The sequence below is a fragment of the Cotesia typhae genome, unplaced genomic scaffold (assembly GCF_013202065.1).
Source record: "Cotesia typhae breed Kobodo isofemale line unplaced genomic scaffold, CoteBio_Ctyphae scaffold_91, whole genome shotgun sequence".
Classification (NCBI taxonomy): domain Eukaryota; kingdom Metazoa; phylum Arthropoda; class Insecta; order Hymenoptera; family Braconidae; genus Cotesia; species Cotesia typhae.
This window is the reverse complement of record NW_027423781.1, coordinates 4144090-4170541: the sequence shown is the minus strand read 5'-3', so window position 1 is coordinate 4170541 and position 26452 is coordinate 4144090. Positions and strand designations below refer to the sequence as shown.

Below are 26452 nucleotides of genomic sequence, written 5' to 3'. Positions count from 1 at the left end.
ATTTCCGTATTATAAAAAATCTTTTACCGCAAAGAAACGGCCATGTTACTACTGCTTGTAAAGCTTTCCTCACACATTCCAGGTTTGGGGGTTGGAGGGGCTTGATAAGGGGTTGATGGGCTAAGCTTTAACCGTACTGAAACGTAAGAGGAAATGATGACGAAACAACCACCCTAGTGACATCTGTGTGCAGTATTATTTTATCGCTATTTGTTTATATAATTGTTAAAGCATTAATTAACTTATTCGCCGTTCAATATAAACTTGTATCTCCATTAAACTTCTTACATTTAATATTTAGTTTGTCAATAAAAGAGAGGTATTTAAGATATATTTACTCTATTTCTGTTTCTAGGTCCGCAAAGACTGAAACATTAATAAAATATATGAAATAAAAATTAAACTTTCTATTAAATATTATTAAAAAATTTTTATTGCTTATAAGCTTTTTTTTTTTGACTATTGTTAAAATGAGAAACTCACAATTTCTTTATTTTTGTAAGATCAAATCAGAATTTCTTCATGATAAAGATTTTGTTATTTGTTTAGTAATTTTTATTTTTTTATGATTGAAAAATATTTTTGAATTGAAATTGGATGAAAGTTCGGATCATTTTGCAGATTTTTTCCTTCAAATTATTAATTTTTACTGAACTTTCAAGATAAAAATCGTGAGAACGGTAAAAATTAATTTTTTATGTTAAAAAAAAATTAAATGTTTAGCGAATAATCATTAATACATTTTATCCAAATACACGGAAAGAACAAGATGACACTGCATATTATCACAGATTATACTCAGTGATGTCTGTGGTGAAAAAAATTTTCAGATAGTAGCTAGATTATACTAGCTACTATCTGAAATTTTTTTTTACTCAGTATAATCTGGGATGATATTCAGTGTCATCTTGTTCTTTCCGAGTAAATGTAGTGATTTTTAACATTTCTTTTGTATTTTATGTCTAAGGATAAATAATTAGAAAAAAAAATTTTTTTTTAATTATATAACTTACTATCCAAAAAAACAAAATAAATAAATAAAATCTTTATAAGCAATCACCTTGCTACGACTCTAAAATTTAAGGAAACTTATTGTATGTGCTTTAATTAAATATTTTGATCATTTCTGTACAAAAAAAAATTTGATTCAATATTGAAATTCATATTTTGACACAAATATGAATTAGTTTTAAGATCAATTCAAATTTGAAATTGATTTGTGGATAGAAATTAGCACGCCTGTAGAACTTGCGATCCTGCTTCAGAATTTTAATTAAGGACGTTCCAAGAAAAAAACTGTTTCCTTAAAATTTTTTGAAATTTTTCCTACTTATACTCATAAGTATCCTCTATACGCAGGAATTTTTTTTAAATAGTCTCTGCGGCACTAAATTTTGAAATATTAGCATTCAAAATTTGTATATTTTACTAAATATCTTAGGATTGTTTTAAAAAGTGAGAATCATTAATTGAAAATATTTCAAGTATTTTTTATCAAAAAAAAAAAAAAAAATAAGCGGTATTCATTTTTTTTTTTTAAAAAATGTTTGAAGTTAGTGACTTTCGATATTAAATCTTTATTAAAATTCTGAATCAGGATTGAAGGTTCTACAGGCGTGCTAATTTCTATCTACAATTCAATTTCAAATATGAATTTCAATCTTAAATTCATTCTGAATCAGAAATTTTTTGCACGGGTTGTAAATCTCTATATGCTGAAAAACCACTAACCACTCGTAAAAACTTATACCTTTACCGGAGTAAAAAAGTTGCGGAATTCCGTAGGTGATCCGCTAAATATCATGTGGAAGTCATATTTTGACACCAATATGAATTTTAAATTAATTCTGGATACATTCCTGATGAATATCCAAAGATAATATAGAAATATAGTTCTAATGATAAATTATATAAAAAATTTTATTAAAAAATCATTCAATTTCAGACGCATTTACAGGTATTATTACAAAAAATGTTTCAGGTTTCTCCTCAGTATTATTACTTATCATAAAACATACAGTAATTAAATTAAATTATTAGTTTTTGCTATTGTTGATCGATTTAATGAATCGACACACAAATTCATTAAATTTTTGATTTCACAGTACGGAAACATAGAACGGATTGATTGACATGGTCTTATTATTGCATAAAAGCTCACAATTTACAACACAGTTATCGTTATAATCACAGAAATATATTTTTATAAATTTTATAATTATAACTTAGAAGAATATTGAAGATAAATTTTATATATAAAATATTTTTAAGTTTTTATTAAAATTTTGAAGCAGAATCGAAAAATCTACAAGCGTAATTTTTATCTACAAATCAATTTCAAATTTGAATTGATCTCAAAACTAATTCATATTTGTGTCAAAATATGACTTCCACATGATATTCAGCGAATTACCTGTGTAATTACGCAACTTTTTTACACGGAAAATTAATAAATCTATTAGCACAAAAAATTCTCTTTATGTAGCAATTGAATTTTACAATTTACTACTTAATGAAATGAAACTGTTAAATTGCTCTACACCAATTTTACGTAAAAAATTTGGGACCTGGTTAAAATCTAAGAATGTTTAGGCTTATAAATAATTGAGAAACCTAAATCATAAAAATTATTAAAATTAGTTAAAACAATGTATGTATTACCCTGGTGAAAATTTTTCGGACTTTTTCTCAAAAACTCTGAAGAAGTCTTTTAGAACTTAAGATAAGTCTTTTTAGAGTTTTTGAGAGAAAAGTCCGAAAAATTTTTACAAGGGTTCTTGATCGATTAAATAATCGATTATTATATCACGTTACAAATGCCATAAGGGCGTATAATAAAATTCTGTTTTTTTTCTAGTCCAAAAAAATTTTTAGTTTGAAAAAAATTTTTTTGCTTTTCTACGAGTTTTATACAAAAATACGTTAATTCCCGAAAAATTTATTTATACGCCCTTATGGCTCTCGGGACTCACCTCGGATGCCATAAGGGCGTATAAAAAAATTTTTTTGTGTACCGACGTATTTTTCTATGAAACTTGCAGAAATGCAAAAAAATTTTTTTTCTTCAAACTAAAATTTTTTTGAACAGAAAAAATAATAATAATAATTTTTATTATGCGTCCTTATGGCATCTGAGGTGAGACTTGGGAGCCATAAAGGCGTATGAATTTTTTTATTATTTCTCCACATATCGGAAAAAACTACGTCGATTCCCGAAAAAAATTTTTATACGCTCTTATGGCTTTTCACCGGGACCTTTTGCCGGTATACGCCCTTATGGCATCTGGGACGCGATATATTAATATGATGTAATTATGTCTAACTACTATATGTATTCCTTTTGGTTCTATGTATAGGTGTGTACCATCTCTATAGAATTACTACCAGAAGTAAAATGATAAATAAATAATACTAGTAACCTTGCAGACACTATGTTACTGTCGTGACTTGTAAACGATAAATAAATAAAATTTTGGTTGATTAAATAATTACTTTTGTTAAATTGCACTGTACTTTCTTAACTATTGACGTTTTTATAAATATAAACTCATCTGGATGTTACAATCATCAAGAGCTTTCATTTGAGTACCCACATGCATTTTGATATATTTTTCATATATTCATATATATAAATATATAAAATATATGAAAAATTGATGTGGGTACTCAAATGAGAGGTCTTGATGAGTGTCATGTCGGGGTGAGCTTAAATCTTTAAAAATGTCGACAGTTCACAAGATACAAGGTCACTTCTTAATTATGTATCTAGAGATATAGAATTTTCGAATGCAGCCTAAACACTTATCATAATAAATTGACTATCGGGGAGAATTATATAAAACTTTGAAAAGGCACAAATTCAAGTCAAGACCTTTGCAATGACACTAAATTTCATTAAAAAACCGAATTTATTGTATGACTATCCTGGCCGTAAAATTTCGCTTATTCTCTTAATAATATAGATTTCAAGTTCTTAGGATTTGTACAATATTTTTTTTCAGCTGAAAATTTATATTAAAAAAATGTTGTTCTATTTATAATGAACCGTTAAAAATAAGTGAACATTAAAAAAATTTTAACATGTTTATTTCATGGCCAGAAATAGCTCGATCTTCACTCCAAAAAATTTTCGCAATATTTATTCCTAAATTTTCACTTCAACAGTATTTAAAAATTTTTTATTGACCCTTGGCATAGATATATTCTTCAGAAGCTTCTGTTCAAATAAATTCGTTTTTTACAGAATAACTTCATCCGAATCTCTTTGAGATTTGAGAAGAAACAATTATTTTAATGAGTTCAAAAATAAATTTCTATTTAAAATATCTTGTGTAAAAATGAATGGTCGAATTTCAAAATTCTTGAATATGGTTTTTGAACCAGTAAAAATAGGTCGATGATTTTTGCCATATTAATTTAATTATTAAGAGTTGTAATACTCCAAAAATATTTATTAAATGATTTCATAACACTTAACGTTGTTTTTGAAACCAAAAAAAAAAATAAATTCGAAACTTAACTGGCCCTAAAATTAAAAAAATTTTGAAAATTATTAAACGCTATTTTCCCAACATATTCTTTGATTCTGTTGCATTTGACAAGGCTTTGTAAAATCAAAAAAGTGATAAAATTTTTCAAATTTTAATAAAAAAATTGATAACTAAAATGATGAAATATCAAAAAAATAAGACTGACAAAAATGATTAATATTAAGACTGAAAATAAGAAAATATAATTATGTTATTTAATAATTATTTATAAGATAGATGGGATGGAACTGTAAATAAAGTATTTTATTACAACAATAATTTTAGTAAATTAAATTTATTCTAAATTATAAAAAGTGTTTGATTTTAAAATGTAATCTATAATTTTTTTAAAATTATTAGTAAACATTTAGAAAAGTAAAAAAAAAAAATCAACAATTAATTATTCAAATGTATTATCTCTGACATTAAAAACTGGATTCAAAGGTAAAAATGGTGATACTAAATGGCTCCGTGCAAAGAATTGTTCACGTTCAACGTTACACCGAAGGATAACAACACCTGATGGATTTACTTTCACTTTAATCTTCGTTTCTGGTGTTAGTATTCCATAATTAACGTCTTCATATAAATCCTTGAAAAAATGATAAAGTTTAATTAAGAATTATTATTTTTATAATAAAATCTGGTTTTTATAATATTTGAAAAAATATAATTGTAGCTTCACTTACTTCTACTCTGTAACCTTTCGGATATTGAAGACCCAATTCTTTAAGTGTTACTGATACGTCCGAAGGTGTGCCGTCTGTTCTTCTGTTCAAAAATGCAATCGCATAGGAATAATAAATTTGATGAACAGGAGTGATTGGTCTAGCCCAAATTTCAATACCTTTATGCTGAAATAAACGAAGCAGATATTTAATAGTAAAAGTAACCTTTCATTAAATTCATTAAGCAGTGTGCTATTCCAGTATGAAAAAAAAATAAAATAAATTGAATTGAAGCTCACTTTGTAAATTCTACGTCCTTGAATGCCAAGAGGATCTTGATCAACACCAATTATTTTTTATTCTGTAATATAGCCTTGTATTCCGGTCGAATAGTTCTCAAGTCAACAGACATCAACAGTGGAGCGGCTAAAATAGCCCACAATGCCATTTGGGTTTTACTTTGTTCATAACTAAGTCCAAAGTTGCCGACAATTAACATGTCAGGATCATTCCAGTGACCTGGGCCAGCATGAGATATTATATCATCTTGGTTATCACCATAGTAGTCAATTATTGATTCTAAACTTGCCCATGAATCTTGGATGTCGTTATAATTTCTCCAAAGGTTACAGTGTGATATGATAGATGAGAAATTAGGCTGCATGTACATATAAAGGTAACTATTATAGCACAAAAAAAAAAAAAAAAACATACGCTTTTTCGACTCTCTTATGAAGATATATTGCGTGCCTAATGCCAAAAGGGCGTATAAAAAAATTTTTTTGCCATTCTTTCTAGAATCGCTTGAAACATAAAGATCTGCAGAAAAAAATTTTTGACGTACTAACGTCAAAAGGGCGTATAAAAAAATTCGGATTTTTCAAAATTTTGAAAAACAGTTTTCAAAATTGTCCGGAGAAGATTTGTATGAAAAAAATTTTGAAAAAGTCAACATTTTCGATGGTAGTAACTTTAATTTTTCATCATCATTATCATCAAAAAATTTTTTGAACTGAATATAGATTTGATGAAAACTTTGTTATCGAAAAACAGGGTGAAACCAATAACTTCCCGATTTTAGAAAATTTTTCATTTTCTTGGCGGGAAGTCAAAAATTATACGCCTTTTTGGCTTTAAATCACTAAATTTTCAGTACTCTAAAGCCAAAAGGGCGTATAACTTGAAACAAACGCCCTTTTGGCTTTGGAATTTTTTTCTTCGTTTTTAGGCTGAGAACATGTTTACAAAACGATTGGCACCGAAAAAAAAATTATACGCCCTTTTGGCATTAGGCACGCGATATTAAGGTAGTTGTCGTGGTACAATATTGTCAAAAAATTAGAGATTATACGGGCCGCAAAAGTATATAAGTTTGTAGCTAAGTAATCCATCATTTTTACGCAAAACCGTACCCGTGGAGATGCAACTCATACATTTGTTTCTGTCCAACTCCGTAGATACATACTTTTTTATAAATTGTTGAACTTTAATCCGTTATTTATAAATAATTAGACGGCCAAAAATTTTTTTTTAAACTCACAAAAAGTACATTAAAAGACTATCAGTTTTTTGAAAGTTTCTAACAGTTAGTTTTTTTTTATAACTAAGAAATTGGTACAGAACTGCAGAAAGCCCATGCAATTTATGTTAAATATCCAATTTTTAACTGAATTCATCTCGGGTTATAGGTGGTCAATCGACTTCAAATTTTTAGGGTAATTATATCGCGTTACCCTTGTAAAAATTTTTCGGACTTTTCTCTGAAAAACTCTAAAAATTCTTATCTCAAGTTCTAAAGACTTCTAAAGACTTCTTCAGAGTTTTTGAGAGAAAAGTCTGAAAAAATTTTCACCAGAGTACAGATGCCATAAGAGCATAACAGCCTAATAAAGAAAAATTTTTTTTGGGAAATAACGTATTTTTATTTTAAATGCATAGAAATGATGAAAAATTTGTTTAATTAAATAAAGAAATTATTACAAATTTTAAATTTCAAAAATTTTGATCAAAGTTAGTTTCAAATTGGAAAAAAAAATTTTGTTCATCATTTCTATGTATTTAAAGTAATAATACGTTGTTTCCCACAAAAAAATTTTTGTACGCCATTATGGCTCCCAGTGGGTAACCCGGGTGCTATAAGGGCGTACCAAAAAATTTCAAATTTGAAAAATTTTTTTCGTCATTTTTACGCGTTTCAAGTAAAATGCGTTGTTTTCCGAAAAAAATTTTTTGGTACATCCTTATGGCTCCCGGTAAGTACCCTAGGTGCCATAAAGGTGTACTAAATTTTTTTGCATTTCTGCCCGTTTCAGGCATAACTACGTCGATTTCCGGAAAAAATTTTTTATACGCCCTTATCCTTTTTAAGGGTATTTTTTTCGGGATACGCCCTCATGGCATTAGTAACGCGATATCAATATGTCCTCAATAAATATACAAAAATTTAGAATTTTTGACGGTATGCCTTAACGACAACTACCTTAAGCATGTTTAAAACCCTCTTCAAAAATCAGCAATTAAAAATTAGTCGAAAATAGATGAAATTTTGAAAAAATTGAATTTTTCTAGTTTTTAATATATTTTTTTGTTATTTTACCATTTTATAAATTAAATTTATTCTCTGAAAATTACGGTAATTGTTGAGTTTCACGGCCTACAATGCTTCAATCTATAATATAAATGATATTTACATATTTTTTTGTTTCAAAAGTTCATCAAGAATAAAATAATTACAAAACCCATTATCAATTCTAATCAAATTCTAATTTTTTTTTTTTTTTTTTTACGGAGAAAATTACTAGAAATCGCTAGATTTATGTGAACATATTCTATTAATAATTTTCGGTCAACACAAAATTTTTATTAACATCAAAAGCTCTGAAAGTAATTGAAGAATTTATTCCTATAATTTTATAATTTATTATTTTCGTGAATTCTGCTAAATATAATAATTTGAAGAAAAAAAGTTTCAAAATATAAATTTTCCGATTTTATATGCAAAAAAAAACAGACAGCTGTGAAACTAACAATTACTTTTCAGTATCCAAAACCAGTTCAATTCATGGTGTTTTTGTATCGCATCACCGCAGATTTGTCAAAATTTTTTCAAAATAAAATTTTTTTAATTTTTAATTCATTTATTTGTTATTCTAACATTTCATAAGTTAAAATTGTAATATAAAAATTTCAAGTTAGTGTTTTGATTTCTAGAAATTGCTTATAGTTTTTTTATGTATCCTTTGAAAGTATAATTTGAAGAATTCTGTACGAAATTCACAACCGCAGAATTTTACTTTTGATTCTTTAAAAATTTTTAAGAATTAATTGCATTTAACATTTAACGAACTAACAAAAATTTTTAAATTTAAAAAACATCTAAAGTTCTCTTCTTTAAAAGATAAAACATCTTAAGCAACCCATAAAAATCAAAATAAAAATCAAAACATAAAAATTCCACATCTAGAAATTTAAAAGGATCACAAGTGCAAATTTTTAAAAATATTTGTTTTTATAATAGATTTGTAATAAAAATAGAAAAAATTATCATATATCTGCTGATTTCAGTATCATATAATAATTTTCAAAATATTCATAGTTTCAACACAGTTAATGATTGCATAGCGAAAAAATTATTAAAAATACAAAACTCTATTTTTAATAATTGTGAAAAATTTTTTAAATCTTTCGCGACCTCTAATAATTTTTAATCGAGTTATTTTTTGTATTACATCAAAAAATTATGCAACAACTTGACTTTATTTTAATTCTAACTTTTGAATTATCTTCATTGATAGTAAAATAATTAATAAAAACGATAAAATTTTACTCACTTTAATACCAGCATAAATTTGATAAACCGGCCAGCTGCAAGAGTAAATCATAGGCCTTCCTGTTTGATTTAAATGAACTCCAAACTCTGGATAACCTGGCATCACAATATTCTTTATTATCATCTAGTTGAAAATAATTTTTATTTTTAAAATTAATATAATCAATAATTATTATGGTTACCTTGATCCATGTCAGAGGGATCTGCGTAACATCCATCAAGTTTTACATAGTCAACATTCCAAGAAGCAAAAGATGCAGCGTCATTTTTCATGTAACCTAAAATTCCTGGATAACCCGCACAAGTATAATTTCCATAGTCGCCATAAATTCCAAACTTCAATCCTTTCATGTGAATCTAAACAGACATAGAATTCATTAATATTTCAAAAGAATTTTCTTGAGCGTAAACTTTTACACTGATAGAAAAATTTTCTTGGTTTACAATAAATAATTTTGATTTAAGAAACTTTTGAAGACGATTAGTTGTATTGCTTAAAAATTTCTTGTCTTAAATCTTGTATTCTTGACTTAAGAGACCTATATTTTTGGTCGGTAACTACGTTCAAGAATATCGCGTTTCAGATGCCAAAAGGGCGTATACCGGCAAAAGGCCCCAGTGAAAAGTCATAAGGGCGTTTAAAAATTTTTTTCGGGAATAATCTGCGTACTTTTTCCAAAATGTGCAGAAATGCAAAAAAAGTTTTATACGCCTTTATGGCTTTCGGGACCCACCTCGGATGCCATATGGGCGTATAATAAAAATCCTATTTTTTTTTCTGAGTCCAAAAATTTTTAGTTTGAAGAAAAATTTTTTTGCATTTCTGCTCATTTCATGAAAAATTAAGTCGGTTTCCAAATAAAAATTTTTTACACGCCCTTATGGCTCCTGGGACCCATCTTGGATGCCATAAGGGCGTATAAAAATTTTTTTTTCGGGAATCAATGTATTTTTGTATGAAACGTGAAGAAATGCAAAAAAAACTTTCTCCCAACTAAAAATTTTTTAGACTCAGAAAAAAATAGGATTTTTATTGTACGCCCTTATGGCATCAGCAACGCGATATATTATTTTTAATCGATATAATCAAACTCTTCACCCTTTAGATCTATAGATCAATTTTCAAAAAATTAAAATAAAATTTTTTTGTGTAATTTGCAGTGCTTTGAATCTAAACCTAATCTGGAACATTTTAAAATTTCTTGCTTACTGTTATTTCACCTCATTTTTACTGATTGTAAATAGCTGATTACATTTCTCAAATTTTTGATTGTTTGCACTGTTCTATTAGCCATAATTCAAATATTTTTAAATTATCCATGTAGAACTGTTAATACTCTTACATGTACTTTATACTCTTCTATTTTTGTATTTTTGCCGTTCGGCCATTACCTTGGCATTCAAATTAAATAAATCGTGTGCCTAATTCAAAAAGGGCGTATAGCTACAGGTTAGTAGGGATTTATGCTAAAAGGGCGCATAAAAAAATTTTTTTGTCATTTTGCTTAAAATCATTAAAAACACAAAGATCTGTAAAAAAAAATTGGAGCATCTTAAAGCTAAAAGGGAGCATAAAAAAAAATTTAAGATTTTATAAATAATTTTGATAAATAGCTTCACAAAACATGAAATAAAATTTTTAAAATAAAAAATATTACTTATGAGACAATATTGAAAAATAATAATTTTAAACTATTTTTATATAAGCAATGGATAAATAAATTAATCGAAAACTTATGGGATTAAAATAATTTCCAAATAAAAATAAATTAATACAATCACGCATATTTTGCAATTTAAAAAAATATTTTGAATTGTAATTTTAAAAGTGTATGTATAGTTAGAATACGTCTCTTTCAATCTACCATTTTTTTCATTTTTAGGCTAAAAATAAGCATTTTGATGAATTTTTTCGAAAAAAATTTATAGGCCCTTTAGCTTTAGGGCATAAAATTTTTAAATTCCTAAAGCTAAAAGGACGCGTAATTAGAGACATACACAGAAAAAAATTAACTTGACTTAAGAGAAAATTTTGAACCAAGAATATAATTTTGAAGAGGGTAATTGTCTTGAATTAAGACAAAAATTCTTGAATCAAGTAAAATTTCTTTAAATCAAGAATTTTTCTACTCAAATCAAGAATATCAAGCTCTTCAAAATTATATACTTGATTCAAGAACATTTTTTTTCTGTAAACGCCCTTTTGCTTTAGGAAATCAATGCTTTATTTTTAAGCGAAGAATATATTTACCCGTCGATTGGCGATAAAAAAATTATGCGCCCTTTTAACTTTCCAAAGCTAAAAGGGCGTATACTTTGCCATGCACCCTTTTACCTTTTGCACGCGAAATAAATAAAATAATGATAATAAGTAGTCGAAATTTGAGAACTCTGATTAAGAAATCTAATGTGATATTATTAAGAACAATTTAAAATGGTTTGAGTTGACTAATATATAGATAGACACTTTGCAGTGATTTAATCATTTCAAATTAGATTTTGTATAATTAGAAAATTTTCTATCCTAACGGTATTCTTGATAAAAGCCAATAACATCCTGAACTAATTGTAATCCAAAAAATACATTCTTGAACAAAATATTTGTGCATTTTCTTTGAAAACAATAAAGTGCATTGTTAGAATAAAATTTTTTGGTGAACTTTCTGCTTATCTAAGAGAATTTTAATTTATTGATTCACTAGTTAATTGCTTGAACTAAAAAGCTGAATATTTTGAAACAAGAATACAATTTTGAAGAAAAATTTTTCTAGAACCAAGTAAATTTTTTTCAATGTAGGTGTGCTTTATTCTTCCTAAAAATGATTTCAAAAATATGTAAAATCAGTGTCAAAGATAGAATAAACGAAAAATATAAGATATAAATATTATATTACATAATCACTAAGGCTTTTTAGACCATATGGAAACCTCTTTCGATCAGGGACAACATTGCCATTACTAGCACGGTTTTTTTCCATCCAACAGTCATCAATATTTATGTATTCATATCCAACATCGGCATAACCTTCAGCAACAACTAAATCTGCCATCGTTCTGAATAGCTGATCGCTAAAAACAAAAAAAAAAAAAATTCAATTAAGTTGTGTTTAATCATTTTTTGACAAACGAATTAATATTGATATCGGTCATTTTAATTATCGATTAGATATGTGTAACAATCGATAAGATATTGCAATAAAACTGTTTTATTATTGTTAATATTATTTATCATATTTATGATAACAACAATTTATATCGGTGTTGTGCAACTTTTTCATAGATAAAAGTATTATTTAGAACTTCAAAGTTCTAAAAACGGACAAATAAACGACTTTGATGATCATAACAAGTTTTTCTTCAATGAAGAGATTGAGCTTATTTTGAAGCTTTTAAAAGTAGAAAAAGAATTGGCATTTTAGGTGCAATATAGCTTCCAACGCTTCAAATAAAAAGAAATCTGAAAAACGGTTTATTCGGTAAGGTAAAAGACCCAGTTATTGACACTGACAATAACCTAGTCATTAACCCTTGCAATTTTATTTTAATTAAAAAAAAAACAAATCAACTCTTATAAATTAATAAATATAACCCGTGTAAAAAAAAATCGTCTTAAAATTGTCGTTTGTTTAAGATCTTAAACGTGACTCAAACCAAGACTATTTTAAGACTTTTTAAGACGCCAAAAAAAATTCCGAGAGCAGATTCTTGAAATTTGGTTCTCGTATTTGTTATGAAAATAAGACGATATCACAGCGACAGCTGCGGAAAATTATTATAGAGTCTTAAAATAGTCTTTAAATAATCTAAAAATCGTCTTAAAAAATCTTAAAATAGTTTTAAAAATTTTTAAAATAGTCTCAAAAAATCTTAAGATAGTCTTAAAAAAGTTTTAAAAATTTTTTCGAGACTATTTTAAGATGCGCTAACAGCGACAGAGCTCCGGAACATTAAAACGGAACGTTTTAAAAAAGTCTTAAAATTGTCCGATAATAAGTTTTCAACAATTTCAAATTTAATATAAAAAGAGCGTACTCAAAAATGTAGCGATTAAAAAATTGTAAAATCGTCTTAAAATTAATTTTCATCACAAATTCGAGAACCAAATATCAAAAATTTGCTCTCAGAATTTTTTTGGCGTCTTAAAATAGTCTTGGTTCGTGTCACGTTTAAAATCTTAAACAAACGACAATTTTAAGACGATTTTTTTTTTACACGGGAATTTTTGAATTATAAATTTTAAGAAAATTGGTTTTTTTAGAACATTTAATTTTTTTAATTAGAATAAAATTGCAAATGTCAAACAACTAGGCTAGTGTCAATAACTAGGTCTTTAACCTTAGATCAGTTTTTTAGTCTCTCACTACTTTTTTTGAATTTGTACACAAGTAAAATATTTATAAATTCTTTAAGTTTAAAAAAAATTTCTATTCATATTTTTAAGTTGTATGAGCACAAAAATATGTGGAATGTTAATTATGAAATTTTTAGAATAAATCATCAAAAGTGATTAAAATCATATAAAAAAATATACATTTTTTATCTATCTATTATATAGTTAAAAAAAATACATAAAATTTGTCAATGAATATTTCTGTATTATAAAATAGGTTTCGATAGTTGAATTTAGTCCCATCAGAAAGGTCTTTCTGAATTTGTGCTTTTCCGAGAAGAAATGTTTTGATCTCCGTAAATCTACGTAGATGTACGGAGTTAAATTATTGGTAATTGATCTTATTCTAGTGATATTACTATAAAATATAGATTTTTAGATTATATTAATTAAAAGAAATTACAGCACGAGACAATATTTTTTTAAAAGTATAATAATAGATTTATTGATAAGGGAAAATAACATACAACTGCTCACTAGCCTGGGTGGTATTAGACTAACTTACAAAACTATCCTTTAAAATTACTTGGGCCTCTTGGTCCCTTCTCACCCCTGTCTCTAAACAGTATACTTACATACTTCATACACCCTTACTCATTCTCTCACTCGCACTCAAGCTACAATATATTTAAACATCTTACAGAGTAACTATATTTTGACATCTGGCAACAGCATGTTAGAAATACTAGTTACTCATCTAATCCTTAAATTTACAACCACTTATCCTTGAAACTAAAATAAAAATACTTAAACACCGAATACTTTTTACTAAAGTAGAAGCATAGAAAATATTTACAACAAAATATTTTTCCTGCTCCTACATTACTTTGGAATTTTATTTTATAAATACCCAAATTAAGTACGTATTTTTGATTTAAAATATTGAAAAATCATTAACCAAAAATTTTTTAATCGTAATTCATAATTCTCAACAATTACGTAGTAACTAAAAACTACTAGTTTTTCATTAAGTCGACTCATTGGAGTAAGAATGACAATAAAAATTGTAAGCGGAAGTTACCAGAAATTATTATAAACTCGTTCTGCCCAGTAAACCATAAAAAATGAAGAAATACGGAACTTTAAAAGAAATAATTATGAAATGACATTATTGAAATCTTCAATAATAAATAAAATATTTAAAAAGTAGCATGATTGATTATGTTGATTATGATAACTAAAGCAAGTTCCCATCATTTGAATATTAAAATCTGCGTAAATCGATCTAAACCTACAAAGATTTCTAAATAATATCTATTTAGATCTCACTAGATGCATGTAGATTAATTTTTATCGTAATCCGATTTTTTTTTCACAATATTTTATGTTACAGTTTCAGTTGAAAGAAGCCTCCTTGATTGACAAAAAATTCATTTTTCCAGCTGTCTTGAAAATATAAATTTTTAAAAAACGACGTTAACTTTTTTTTTTAAATGCCCATTTAAAACTTAGCAAGAAATCTGCAGATTGGGGCGTTACTTTTTTTTTTTTTTTTTTTTTTTTAAAAGATTTGAAGAAAAATTTTCAAAATTGTATTTCAATAAAATTTTCAAGTTTTTAATATAAAAATAAGTAATGATAAATTTTCTTGAAAATTTTTTTCTAAAAACTGTTACTTATACCTCAACTATTTAGCCTAGGTCGATAATAAAATAACGATATCAATTTTTTTTTTTTTTTCGAATTTGTAAAATTTCTTATTTTAATTCTCAATATGGAAAGTTAACAACGACTTTATTTACAGGCCATCGTTATTACCGTGACTTTATGCGTGAATAACTTTTGATCGAGAAGAAATACTCCATGCCTAAAAATATATCACATCAAAGTTAATGATATTATATTTAATTTGAAATGCTGAACTTATACTTTATAATTATTTTGAGTGATTTTATTAAAGTTAATGGTCATAGAAAATAAAATTAAAAAAAAGGCTATTTATGTGATTTTTGCATCAAACAACTTTTGAAAGGCATGAGTAAGCTCAGTTCTGTGAAATTGACGTAAATGCTGATAAGATGCGCTTCAAGTTATATTTTTACTTTTCATTTTTCAATAATACGTTAAAAGTGACTGTACAAAAATTCAAAAAAATTATTTGTTATAACAAATTATTAGTACGGAATTCTCTTGAGAAAAAATAAGTTTAGATACTTAACACACCCATAATTTATGACAACTCTCAACTAAAAAGGTGTGAAAATCTTTGACTTTGTAAATTACTTCGGAATTGTATAAAGTTTGTAGAATTACAATAATATATGTGAGGAAAGAATATTACTTTGAGATAAGTGATTCAACATTTGATAACTTTAAATAAATATTAAATAATGTGATTACCAAAAATTACGCGTTGTGATTAAATGATTAAAGCTCAATGACTCTTTCGATGTTTTTAATCAAACTATCCATAATTTGGGTATTTTTTAAATAAATCTCTAAAATAATATAGCTACGATGAAATCACACCAAAAACACAAAAAGAAAAAAATTACATTATAAATAATAACAAGTATCACTTCAAATGTAAAATTAGAAAAATTGTAGTTCGAAAGAACATTTTTAAAATTCAAATTTTGAATGTTAATTTTCACAACTTTAAATGTAATATTTACATTTTACAATTTAATTCTTGCAAAATCTATATAATGTAATATTTTCCTTTTGCACGACTCATGCTGCAAAGCATCAGAGAGTGCTTTACGATCGAATAATTTTTTTCGCCTCATTTCGTTAACTATTTTTATTATTATGGCCTTGCTAGTTCAGGGAATCAAGATATTTTGCATACTATTGTCAAGATAATTTAATGGAGATCAATACCATACTTTTAAAAATTTATTAAGTGCGATATATGCGGAAAAAACATCAAAATAAGTTAAAAATATCAATTATTTTGTTTTTACAACCGAATTATATATGTATCAATTAATGTTTTTACACCTAGCGGTTAAGTGATTAATAAATCTAATTCAAGCCAACGGATGGAAATTCCATCTTCTCTATTGGTCGTGAGACATTCTCTCTTCATATAAGTTCGATGGAGATCCATCGAACTAGAATACTAGTGAAGCTGAAAGCTTGTGGTATCTGTTCAAGTTATAAAGATGTTAATTTAAATGAAAGAAACTAAATAAGAGCAGAGACAAACCTTGAAAAAATAAATGGGATTGATTACCAAGCCAGGAATCAAATCTGGATCTCCCTGATAACATGTCAGGAGCTCTAATAGTTAAGCTACCGGGCCCCTGTTTATAAACTTGAAAAAAAATTCTGAGAGCAGATTTTTGACATTTGGTTCTCAAATTTGTTATGAAAATTAATTTTTAAACGATTTTACGACTTTCTAATCGCTACATTCTTGAGTACGCTATTTTTAAATTGAATTTGAAATTGTTGAAAACTTATTATCGGACAATTTTAAGACTTTTTTTAGACGCTCCGTTTTTATGTTTCCGGACTTTGTCGCTGTCAGCTCAATTTAAAATAGTCTCGAAAAATTTTCTTAAAACTTTTTTAAGACTGTTTTAAGATTTTTTTCAAGACTATTTTAAGATTTTTCTAAAACTATTTTAAGATTTTTTTAAGACGATTTTTAGATTATTATTAAGACTCTATAATAATTTTTCGCAGCTGTCGCTGTGATATCGTCTTATTTTCATAGCAAATTTGAGATTCAAATTTTAAAAATCTACTCTCGGAATTTTTTTTTGACATCATAAAAGTCTTGGTTTGTGCCACGTTTAAGATCTTAAACAAACGACAATTTGAAGACAATTTTTTTACACCGGTAGATCCTGAATCAGTGATGAATCAGAATTATTTCATTTTTATTTATATATTTATAGAATATAAATAACAAGATAATTTTTTTAGGATATATAATAGCAAGGATTGTAGTTTCTCAGTATACAATCTATTAAATTATACGTTAAAAGTTATAATGATTATGCTTTATCTAAGACATATATTTAACCAAACACTTCTCATAAGCCAATAACATGATTGTAAATTATAAATGATTGCTCAGAATCTGTTTGAAACTCAATTTTACACATACCTTTTAAGACTCAATTGAAAAAATAATAAATAATTAATGTTAAGCTAACTAAAGATTTCCAGTTTGATTGGAACAAGAACAATTTTCCGTTAAGGTTAAACGATTTCTGGAATAGGAATATATTTCTTCTCAATATTTCTATATATTTATCTTCTATTTTCTGTAATTTAGCACCTTAAGAGAAGGTGAGTTATGATATATTTCCTTTCATTGGCATAGCAATTGTTTTACACTTTTACAGTAATGGTAATCAAAAACTAATACATTTTTTTATTTTTTTCACTCAATCAAAACATTAAATTGTTTGTTGATCAAAAAAATCTTGACAGATTTATTATATTTACTTTGAGACAATATTTTGATTTTAAAAAGTTAATCTGATTAACTATGTTGTGTGATAATTATAAGTTACTTTACTAATCTTCAATTCAAATATTGTTACACTGATAAAATTATATAGAAGTGCAACATAAAAAAAGTATATCTCTATATTAATATTTAAAAATGAATACATTTCAATGAATCTTCATTAAAAGGCACAACTAGTGTGAAAATTAAAAAAATTTTTTTTTTTTATATTTCGATAGGCTATGCCTTTGAAAATAACATACTAAAATTATAAATCAATATCTCAAATAGTTTTGAGTTATAGCCATTTACAGAGTAGCCGCTCGGCAGTTAGAATAGAATCATTTTATTTTTAAACGCGTTTTTCTCGAAACAGCATTTTTCGAATTTGCTCAAGTGATTACTCGGAGACAAATGATCCGATCACTACCAAATTTTTTTCATGTTCTGTATATAGTTCTCCATACAATGACCCTTCAGTTTTTTGATCTGATCAAAAATCGAATTTTGGCAGGCCAAAAACGACCAAAATTTTGGGTAAAATTCAACTTTTTAAAAAAGAAAACGCCGTCATTTTCAAAATTTTTAATTTTTTTCGACTGTGGGTCATTGTACGGACAATATCTTTTCGTTTAACGAGAATTTTTTTTTTTTTTTAACGTTTCATTCACGGAGAAGGCCGGAATCACTGCAGCAGTGGAGAACCTTTTTTTAGTGCCGTCGGAGATCGTATGTAACTCTAAAAATATGTAATTTTTTTCTTCAAAAATTTTACTGTGTATTCTCAAAACATTCATAAATATACTCTTAAAAATTTTAAATAATTGATACAGTAGTTTTTTTTTTTCCCAAAAATCGCCTTTTTTAGGCTGTGACAATAGTTGTGCCCCGTAAATTCAAATTTTTAGAAATAAAACAAATTTTGTATTTTATTCTCCGAAAAGTAAAACATGTGAAAAAAATTTGTGAATATCTTTATTTTTTTATTTTTTATGACTAAAAACGATAAACCGCCGCTTCTATACGATTAATAAGTATTATTAAAACAAACATTTTTGGATTGAGAATTAGTTGGAATAAATTATTCAATTTTCTGATAAAAGAACATCAATATCTACTTTCGTTGTATAATAGATCAAGCAACTAATAGTTTTTTTAATTAAATAAAAATTATGTTAATAAATTTGATCAATTCTTCGGATAAGACTAATATACATTCTTAATAATTATAATGAATATATTTTTTCATGTCAAATTTCTTTAGTAGAAGTATTTTTTGGTAATTGTTTAATTTCAGGGTCACCTGGTTTTTTTTTTTTACATAAAAAATCGGAAAGTTAGCATTTTGAAACATTTTTTATAATTATTCTATTTTACCGCGAATTTACGTGAATAATCATCAAAATTTGAAAAATAAATGTTTTGAATCCTTCTTAAACTTTCAATGTTAACAAAAATTCTATGTCTATTAAAAGAACTAATAAAATTTTTCTCTGTATTCCATGCGTGAAAATAAACGATTTAGAAAATAAAATGTCAATTTTTTTATCATTTTGAAAAATTGCTGATTAAATTTTTTTTATTAATACATTCTATTTTTTTCAATGAATTTTTAGAAAAAAAAAAATATGTAATTTAAAAAAAATTCTAAATATCATTTTTATGTGTTAAATAATTATGGATCGTGAACCCAAGCAAATTATCTTTTCTCTCAGTGTATATTTTACTGGTAAAGTATTTTCTATTATTAAAATGAACTTACAAATAGTAAAAGTTCTAATTATTTTTCATATTATTAAATTATTAGATTTTTTATTTTAATAAAATATAAAAACTTATACGCTTTTTTATAATTTTATGTAAATTTTTGCATAGTTGCATTAAATTACTTCAGATAAAAAGTCAAAGATTACAATAAGTTCCATTTCTAAAACAATGTTAAAGTTAAAAAAAATTACCTGAATCAAAAAAATGGTAATTATTGATAAGTGGGGTCAACCCATGCTGAGTCATGTTAAATTTTTTTTTGATCAAATTGACCGACTTTTTTTTAAATTGTTCGTTTTTTATGTATTTTTCAAAAAATAGATATTATAATATATTATAATATTTATTAACATTTAATAGAATATTTATACAAATTCTTAAATAAAATTGACCAGGAGTTCACAGACTAAAAAAAAAATATTTAAAATATTTAAACTTTAACATATAGCGTAAATTTCGTATACATAAAAATAATCATAACGTTTAAATACAGTTAGTTACCGAAAAACAAATACAAAAATTAATCAAGCTGAATAATGACTTCTTTTCTGGAAGCACTTTTTAAAAATAAATAAAGCTTGACTAAGTTGGGGGAGTTGTTTGCACCAAAAAAAAAATCTATATCAAAACCATTAAAAAAAGATAAAATAAAAATTTTATCCAAAAACATGAGAGCCAATTTTTTTCGAACTTTTAAAGGCAAAAATCCATCAAAATCTTTATTTTTTCCTTTCTCGACATTTTTTATCATAAATGCGTTGTAAAAACAAGCAGAATAAAAAAACAATTAAAAATGTTAATTTTTCACCTAGTTATGGCCCAAAATGGGGTTGACCCCACTTGTACACAGAAAAAGATTCACTTGAGCCAAGAAAATATTTTTGTTCTTGATTATTTTCTTGAGCGAAAAAAATTTTTTTTAAACAAGAAATTTTTCTTATTCCAACAAAATTAATTCTCTTGCTTTAAGAATGACCTATCTTGATCCAAGAAAATGTATTTAAGTCAAGAAAATCTTCTTGTTTTGAGAAAATTCAGCCTCTTGCTCCAAAAAATTAAGTTCTTGATAGAAGTAAATTTTTTTGTCTTGAGATAATTTTTTTCTTGCTCCAAAAAATTAAATGTCTCGATAGAAGTAAATTTTCATTAATATTTTAATTGATTAACATGTTAAATAAGAAGATCAAATAATATTGAATCAATTTTTTCATTCAATATGAATAATTACACGCTAAAATAATATAAAATGGGTATCAAATATTCAAGAAAAAAATTTTCTCATTTTTTCTTTATTGTATCAAGTATTTATGATAATTTGAATTAAGAAAAAATTACCTCCACCAAGAATAGAATTTCAAGAAAAATTTTTACTTCGACCAACACAACTTCGGTCTTCCTTCAGGCACTCGAAAATTTTCTTGAGCCAAGAATTTTGTTTTCCGATCAAGAATTTTTTTTTTTTTGTGTGAATAATAACTCACTGTGTGGCTTAATTAATTAAATAGATTTCGAAATAAAAAAAAATGATTGATCGATTTCTTCAACTACTCCAAATGAACATTAACGATAAAATCTCAACAAAGATCGATTATCGATTTGGCGATCAAAAAGTTCTCTCCATCAGCGCATAAAGAGAAGTGATCTGTATCAATGCACTATTTCAAAGTAAATAATTATTTATTCACACAGATAGATTCAAACATTCTACCGCAATTTTTAAAACGCTCCATTTAATAGTTGAAAAGTCGATTAAATAATAATCGATCACTAAGATCGAATTTGAATTTAAATTTTTAAATTTGAATATAGTTGTACAGATTTAAGAAAATATATTTAAAAGTCGATTATAATTTTATAATTATACAAGTAAAATTCCAATCTCGTCTGATGGGAATAAAAAGTATAATAAATGATAATTCTCTTGTCATTGTTAAGAAATTTTTATTTTGCAAAGATCGCTTGAGAAAAATTATTTCTGATATTAATTTTAAGAATTGCATTATTAGTCTACTATTGCATATTAATAAAAACTGTAATTAATACGATAATATAGAAAAATAAAATTTTTAAACTTATTAGAAAATTGAATTTCATAAATATAATTAAATTTTCTTCAATAATTTATCTGCAGTCTCACGATTAATTAAAAACATTGAGTGTTCGAAGAATATAATCAGACAGCGAAAGTAAAAGTTAAAAGAAATTTAACATGAAACTCGAAAAATTATAAATATACACTTTCAGCTTCAAAAGATTTTTTTTTATTTTTGATAATAAAATTTTATGAAAATAAAATTAGTCGACATCTAAAAATTTCTAGAATTTGTTTTTATTGAAACTATTATTACAAAAAAATTTGCACGTGTAAAAACATCAAAAACTGCAAGTGCAATTTTTAAAAATATTTTTTTGTTTTAATTTAATTATTAAAAAAATTTAAAACGTCGGCTAATTTTAATGACATTAAAATTTTATTAGATTTTGCATTATTAAAATAAAGAAGAAATAAAATAAAATAAAATATTGCTCATAAAATGTATTTATGTAATAAAAAAATAAAATAAATAAATAAAAAAAAAAAAAAAAAAAAGGACTTACCTAATACAATTATCAGGATCATTTTCACAGTCAGTATTACATCGGAAACGTTCCCAAGCCAACCAACCCATGGGTGGTGTTCTGGCAAGCCCATTTTCTAGGGCTAAACTTTTGTTAATAATTAACAATAAAAAAACTGATAAAGTCATAAACATTTTTGTTTTTTGAAGTATTATCACTTTCATTTATAAATAGTTGTAATAATAAAACATCAACAGTCTACTGTAGTATTGTCCTGTAAACAACTAAAATATTACGAGCATAGTTAAAGTATTTATTTTATGAAGATTGGAGTATACAAATGTTACACGAGTAGGGAGAGATAAAATAGTAAAAAGACACTATCATTGGACTATCCTCAGTGATTACTTATCTTTCTTTTTTAGTCATGAAAGTAAAAAAAATAAGAAAAACAAACCGTCAATTGATAACTAATTCACCTTTGGATTTACCGAGTAAAATGAAACTGATAGGAGTTTCAGTTTAGTTGGCGTATCAAGATGAGAAGTTTACTTTCACCCAATGCCCCATTTCATTTTTATACTTGCTTATAGCTATACTCGAATAGATATTAACTTAAGCCATTTCCTTTTTACTTATACATTGGAAAGAATATAATACTACTGTGACTACATATACTACATCAAATTCATCCAACTTCCACTCTTTTCAACTTTTTCATTCTTAAATCTGCTTTTCTGTTATACCTTTCGTTAAATCGTTAAATCAGTGTTGTCAACTCCATCAGTGGAAATTACGTGATCAGGGACGTATTATTATACGTGAATCGCGAAAAAATATATAAGATATTTTTTATTGTTCTAAAATTATTTAACTTTGATTCAGTGTGCGGCAACAAAAGTATTTTTTAATGATATCACCAACGGTTGCTCTTTTTTGTCGCAATCATTTTTTTATAATTACTAATTTTGGAATAAAATAATTGATATTGTTTTTTATTATCAATTTTTTATGACATTAAAGTTAGCTGTCACTTGACAATTTTTTAATTTTTTTTAACAAATAAATTTGTTCTAAAAAATTATTTTAAAAAATTGCGTTTGTAGTTTTTAAAATTTCTAAATGTCAATTTTTTTATAAATTTTTTTTTTTGCTATAATTTATTTGTTACAAAATTTTTTTAAATTATCAACCATCTGCTAAGTTAATTTTTATCAATTTTTTTTAAATTATCATATTTTTTTTTAATTATTAATTTTTCAGGGACATAAGTAACACTTTTTTTTCTTATTCACATTACTCATTTCAGAAAAACAAATAAGATTTTTCATTCCCTAATTATTAAATTTTTAATAAAATTAATCACTTTATTATTTAACTGTTTTAAATTAAATTAATTAAAACGAGGTAATTGTAATTTTACAAAAAAAAAAAAAAAAAAAAAAACTGAAAATTAATTTAGGAGATATTTGATTGTTTTTAGAACTTTTATTAACAAATAAATTATTACAAAAAAAAAAAAAAATTAAAAAAATTGACATCTAGAAATTAAAAAAATAAAAATGCAATTTTTTAAAATTAATTTAATTGTTAAATTGAAAATTGAAAATTAATCAGGTGACAGCTTTAATATCATAAAAAAATCAAACTGTATAAAAATAACTATAAAATAATAGCAAATATTTCGAAAGATAGTAGCTATTAATATACTTTCGTTCATTGTTCTTTTTTAGCCACGCTCTTATTACATTTCATTAAATAATTTTTAATCCCAAATTTTGCAAAGAAGTTAGTAATATTTTTTTTTAATCCTAATGAAAAAAAAAAGAAATAATGGTAATTATTTACAGGTTGGGTCAACCCCTTTTTGGGGCATAACAAGGTGAAAAATTAACATTTTCAAATTTTTTTTTGATTTTGTTTGTTTTTGCAGCGCATTTATGATAAAAAATGTAGTGTAAGAAAAAATAAATATTTCGATATCTTTTTTGTCTTTAAAAGTTAGAAAAAATTTTAGCTCTTATATTTTTGGATAAAATTTCTATTTTATATTTTTTTTTAATTGCTCATTTTTTATGCAATAAAAAAAAAATATTTCAATTAAATCGAATAGAAATTTCGTTCAAAAAAATAAAAATTAAAATGATTAATCTCCACTTGTAAATATTTACCTTTAATTTTTTTTTTTGACTCAAAATTCTAAATTGATGGATGACAAAAACTCTAAATTAGAACAAAATATTTTCTAAAATAGCAATTTTGCTGTTTTTTGACGAAATTTTTGAGAACTAAATTTTTTTTTACTGATCATTTCTTTTTTTTTTTTTTAAACTAATAATTTGAAATTATTTCTTCTTCGTTTTTTTTTTTTTTTTTTTTTTTCAAATAATGGATTTGCGCTGATAAACAGAATAGATGCTTAATTTATAAAAATTCGTCTAAATTTGACATAAAAATATATTTAGCATAATTTTTTACAAAAATTTCTAAAATATGAATTTTATTTTCAAACTTCTGAATTTGGTATTGTTGACGCTAGCATCAAGTTCGTTATTTTATCAATAATTTATTTATTTAAAAATTAATAATTATCAAAATTTTTAAACATTACAGTGTATTATTTATAAAAGTCTAATTTCGAAAGAATATAAAAAAAAAATTCCAAGTAATTTAAAATTGCCAAAGCATATGGCAGAAATATAAAGCCAATATTTAATTTTCTCAATAAATTTAATTTTGTTAATCAAAAATCAATTTAAAAAATTAAAGAATAATAGAAGAAAAGTAATAGAGTATTTAATAATAAAAGTTGCTTTTGAAAACTAAGATCGATAAAATTTATCTTACTAATTTTCTTTTCAAAAGATAACATTTATCAAATATTTATCAATATTAAATACTATATTATTTAAAAATCCGTATATGAAAAAAAAAAAAAAAAAACCTTTTTCTATTCAAAGTAAACTGCCTTCACACTTTTAAATTCCGGCAACACTATACTTGTTACGTTTTTAAATTATTTCCAATCACTACAGCACCGCATATGCAGTAATGTAAAAAATTTTCTACTGCAACGATGCCGCGCTAAGGCTAAAACGTTAAGAATACAGTTTTATCACCGCAGAAGCACCACAGTACTTAAAAAAATTTTCCAATTCACTGATGCTACGCCTTAATTACATTAAAACATTTTTATGAGTACCACAAGGTTGCCGCAGAACAACTGTGGCATTGGAAAGAAAAATTCACTTGCCATTCTATCATATCACAGCTCAATTGATTTTTTTAATAATTTTATTTTATAGAGAAATCACTACTTCTCAATAGAAAAAGAAATATGAAAATAATTGTAATTTTAAACCAACTAAATAGTATAAGCATGATGGATAAATTCCTCCAAGATAATTAATTATTCAATTACAGAGCTTGATTATTTAGATATTTTTGTAAATTTGTGGTGTAAATTACGCCAAAATTTATAAGATACTGAGTTTAACAGATATCTTACAATTTTTAAGATTTTTATAACAATTAAATTATAATGAATTAAATTTAACTGGAATATTCAACATGTAAAAATTGTAGAAAATGATGAGTGCAAATTTTTTAATATATTTTACTCATAATAATTAATTGGCTATAAAAATTGCAAGAATTGTTAGATATTTGCTAATTTCAGTATCATAAATTTATTATGTATATTAATGAAAAATTACAAATATTGCCTTCTAACTTAAAAAATTTTTAAACATTCAAAAATCTTTTTAAAATCAAGTTTTGACCGAAAAAAAAAAAAAAAATACATTTCATAAAAGTCTAATAAGTTTTGATCACACTAGTTTCAAACGAGATCGTCGGAAATTCTCCAAAAAGTATTTTCTTAATATAGCGATTGGATTTTTTGGTCGGTTGAATTTTTAAATTTTATAACTTCTTACGAATAAAATACGTCGAATGTAGACATAGTTGTAATCGTTTGATTTTTTTGATATTTTAACAATTAAAAAATTATTCATAAATTTAATTAAAATGAAACATTTCATTGACCTCTTCGAATTAAAAACATATACAATATTGTATCTTTAATTTGGAATTCCATAAAAATAATAACAAGTTTTATATTTTTGAACCATCCGAGTAGTTTCAGTGGCGCGTTAAATTATTTACATACAGTCTGTAAAAATAATTTTATCGCAAAACACGCTTTTGATGAAAAACATTTACTTAATGATAATTATAATAAACATTTGTTTTCGATAATTTAATTTAAATATCTCAAAGAAGTATGAAATTTCTTATCAA

At 25.2% G+C, this 26452-nt stretch overlaps 1 protein-coding gene across 1 annotated transcript; it reads right to left on the bottom strand.

The window, feature by feature from the left end:
• Window positions 1–4808: 4808 nt before the first annotated feature.
• Window positions 4809–22833, bottom strand: LOC141537538 (alpha-N-acetylgalactosaminidase). The gene is given in 8 exon segments (XM_074258573.1): window positions 4809–5121; window positions 5219–5383; window positions 5497–5552; window positions 5555–5855; window positions 9028–9122; window positions 9209–9383; window positions 11921–12095; window positions 22190–22833. Coding segments are annotated over 8 exon segments (1344 nt in total). The 5' UTR covers window positions 22375–22833; the 3' UTR covers window positions 4809–4929.
• Window positions 22834–26452: the final 3619 nt, after the last annotated feature.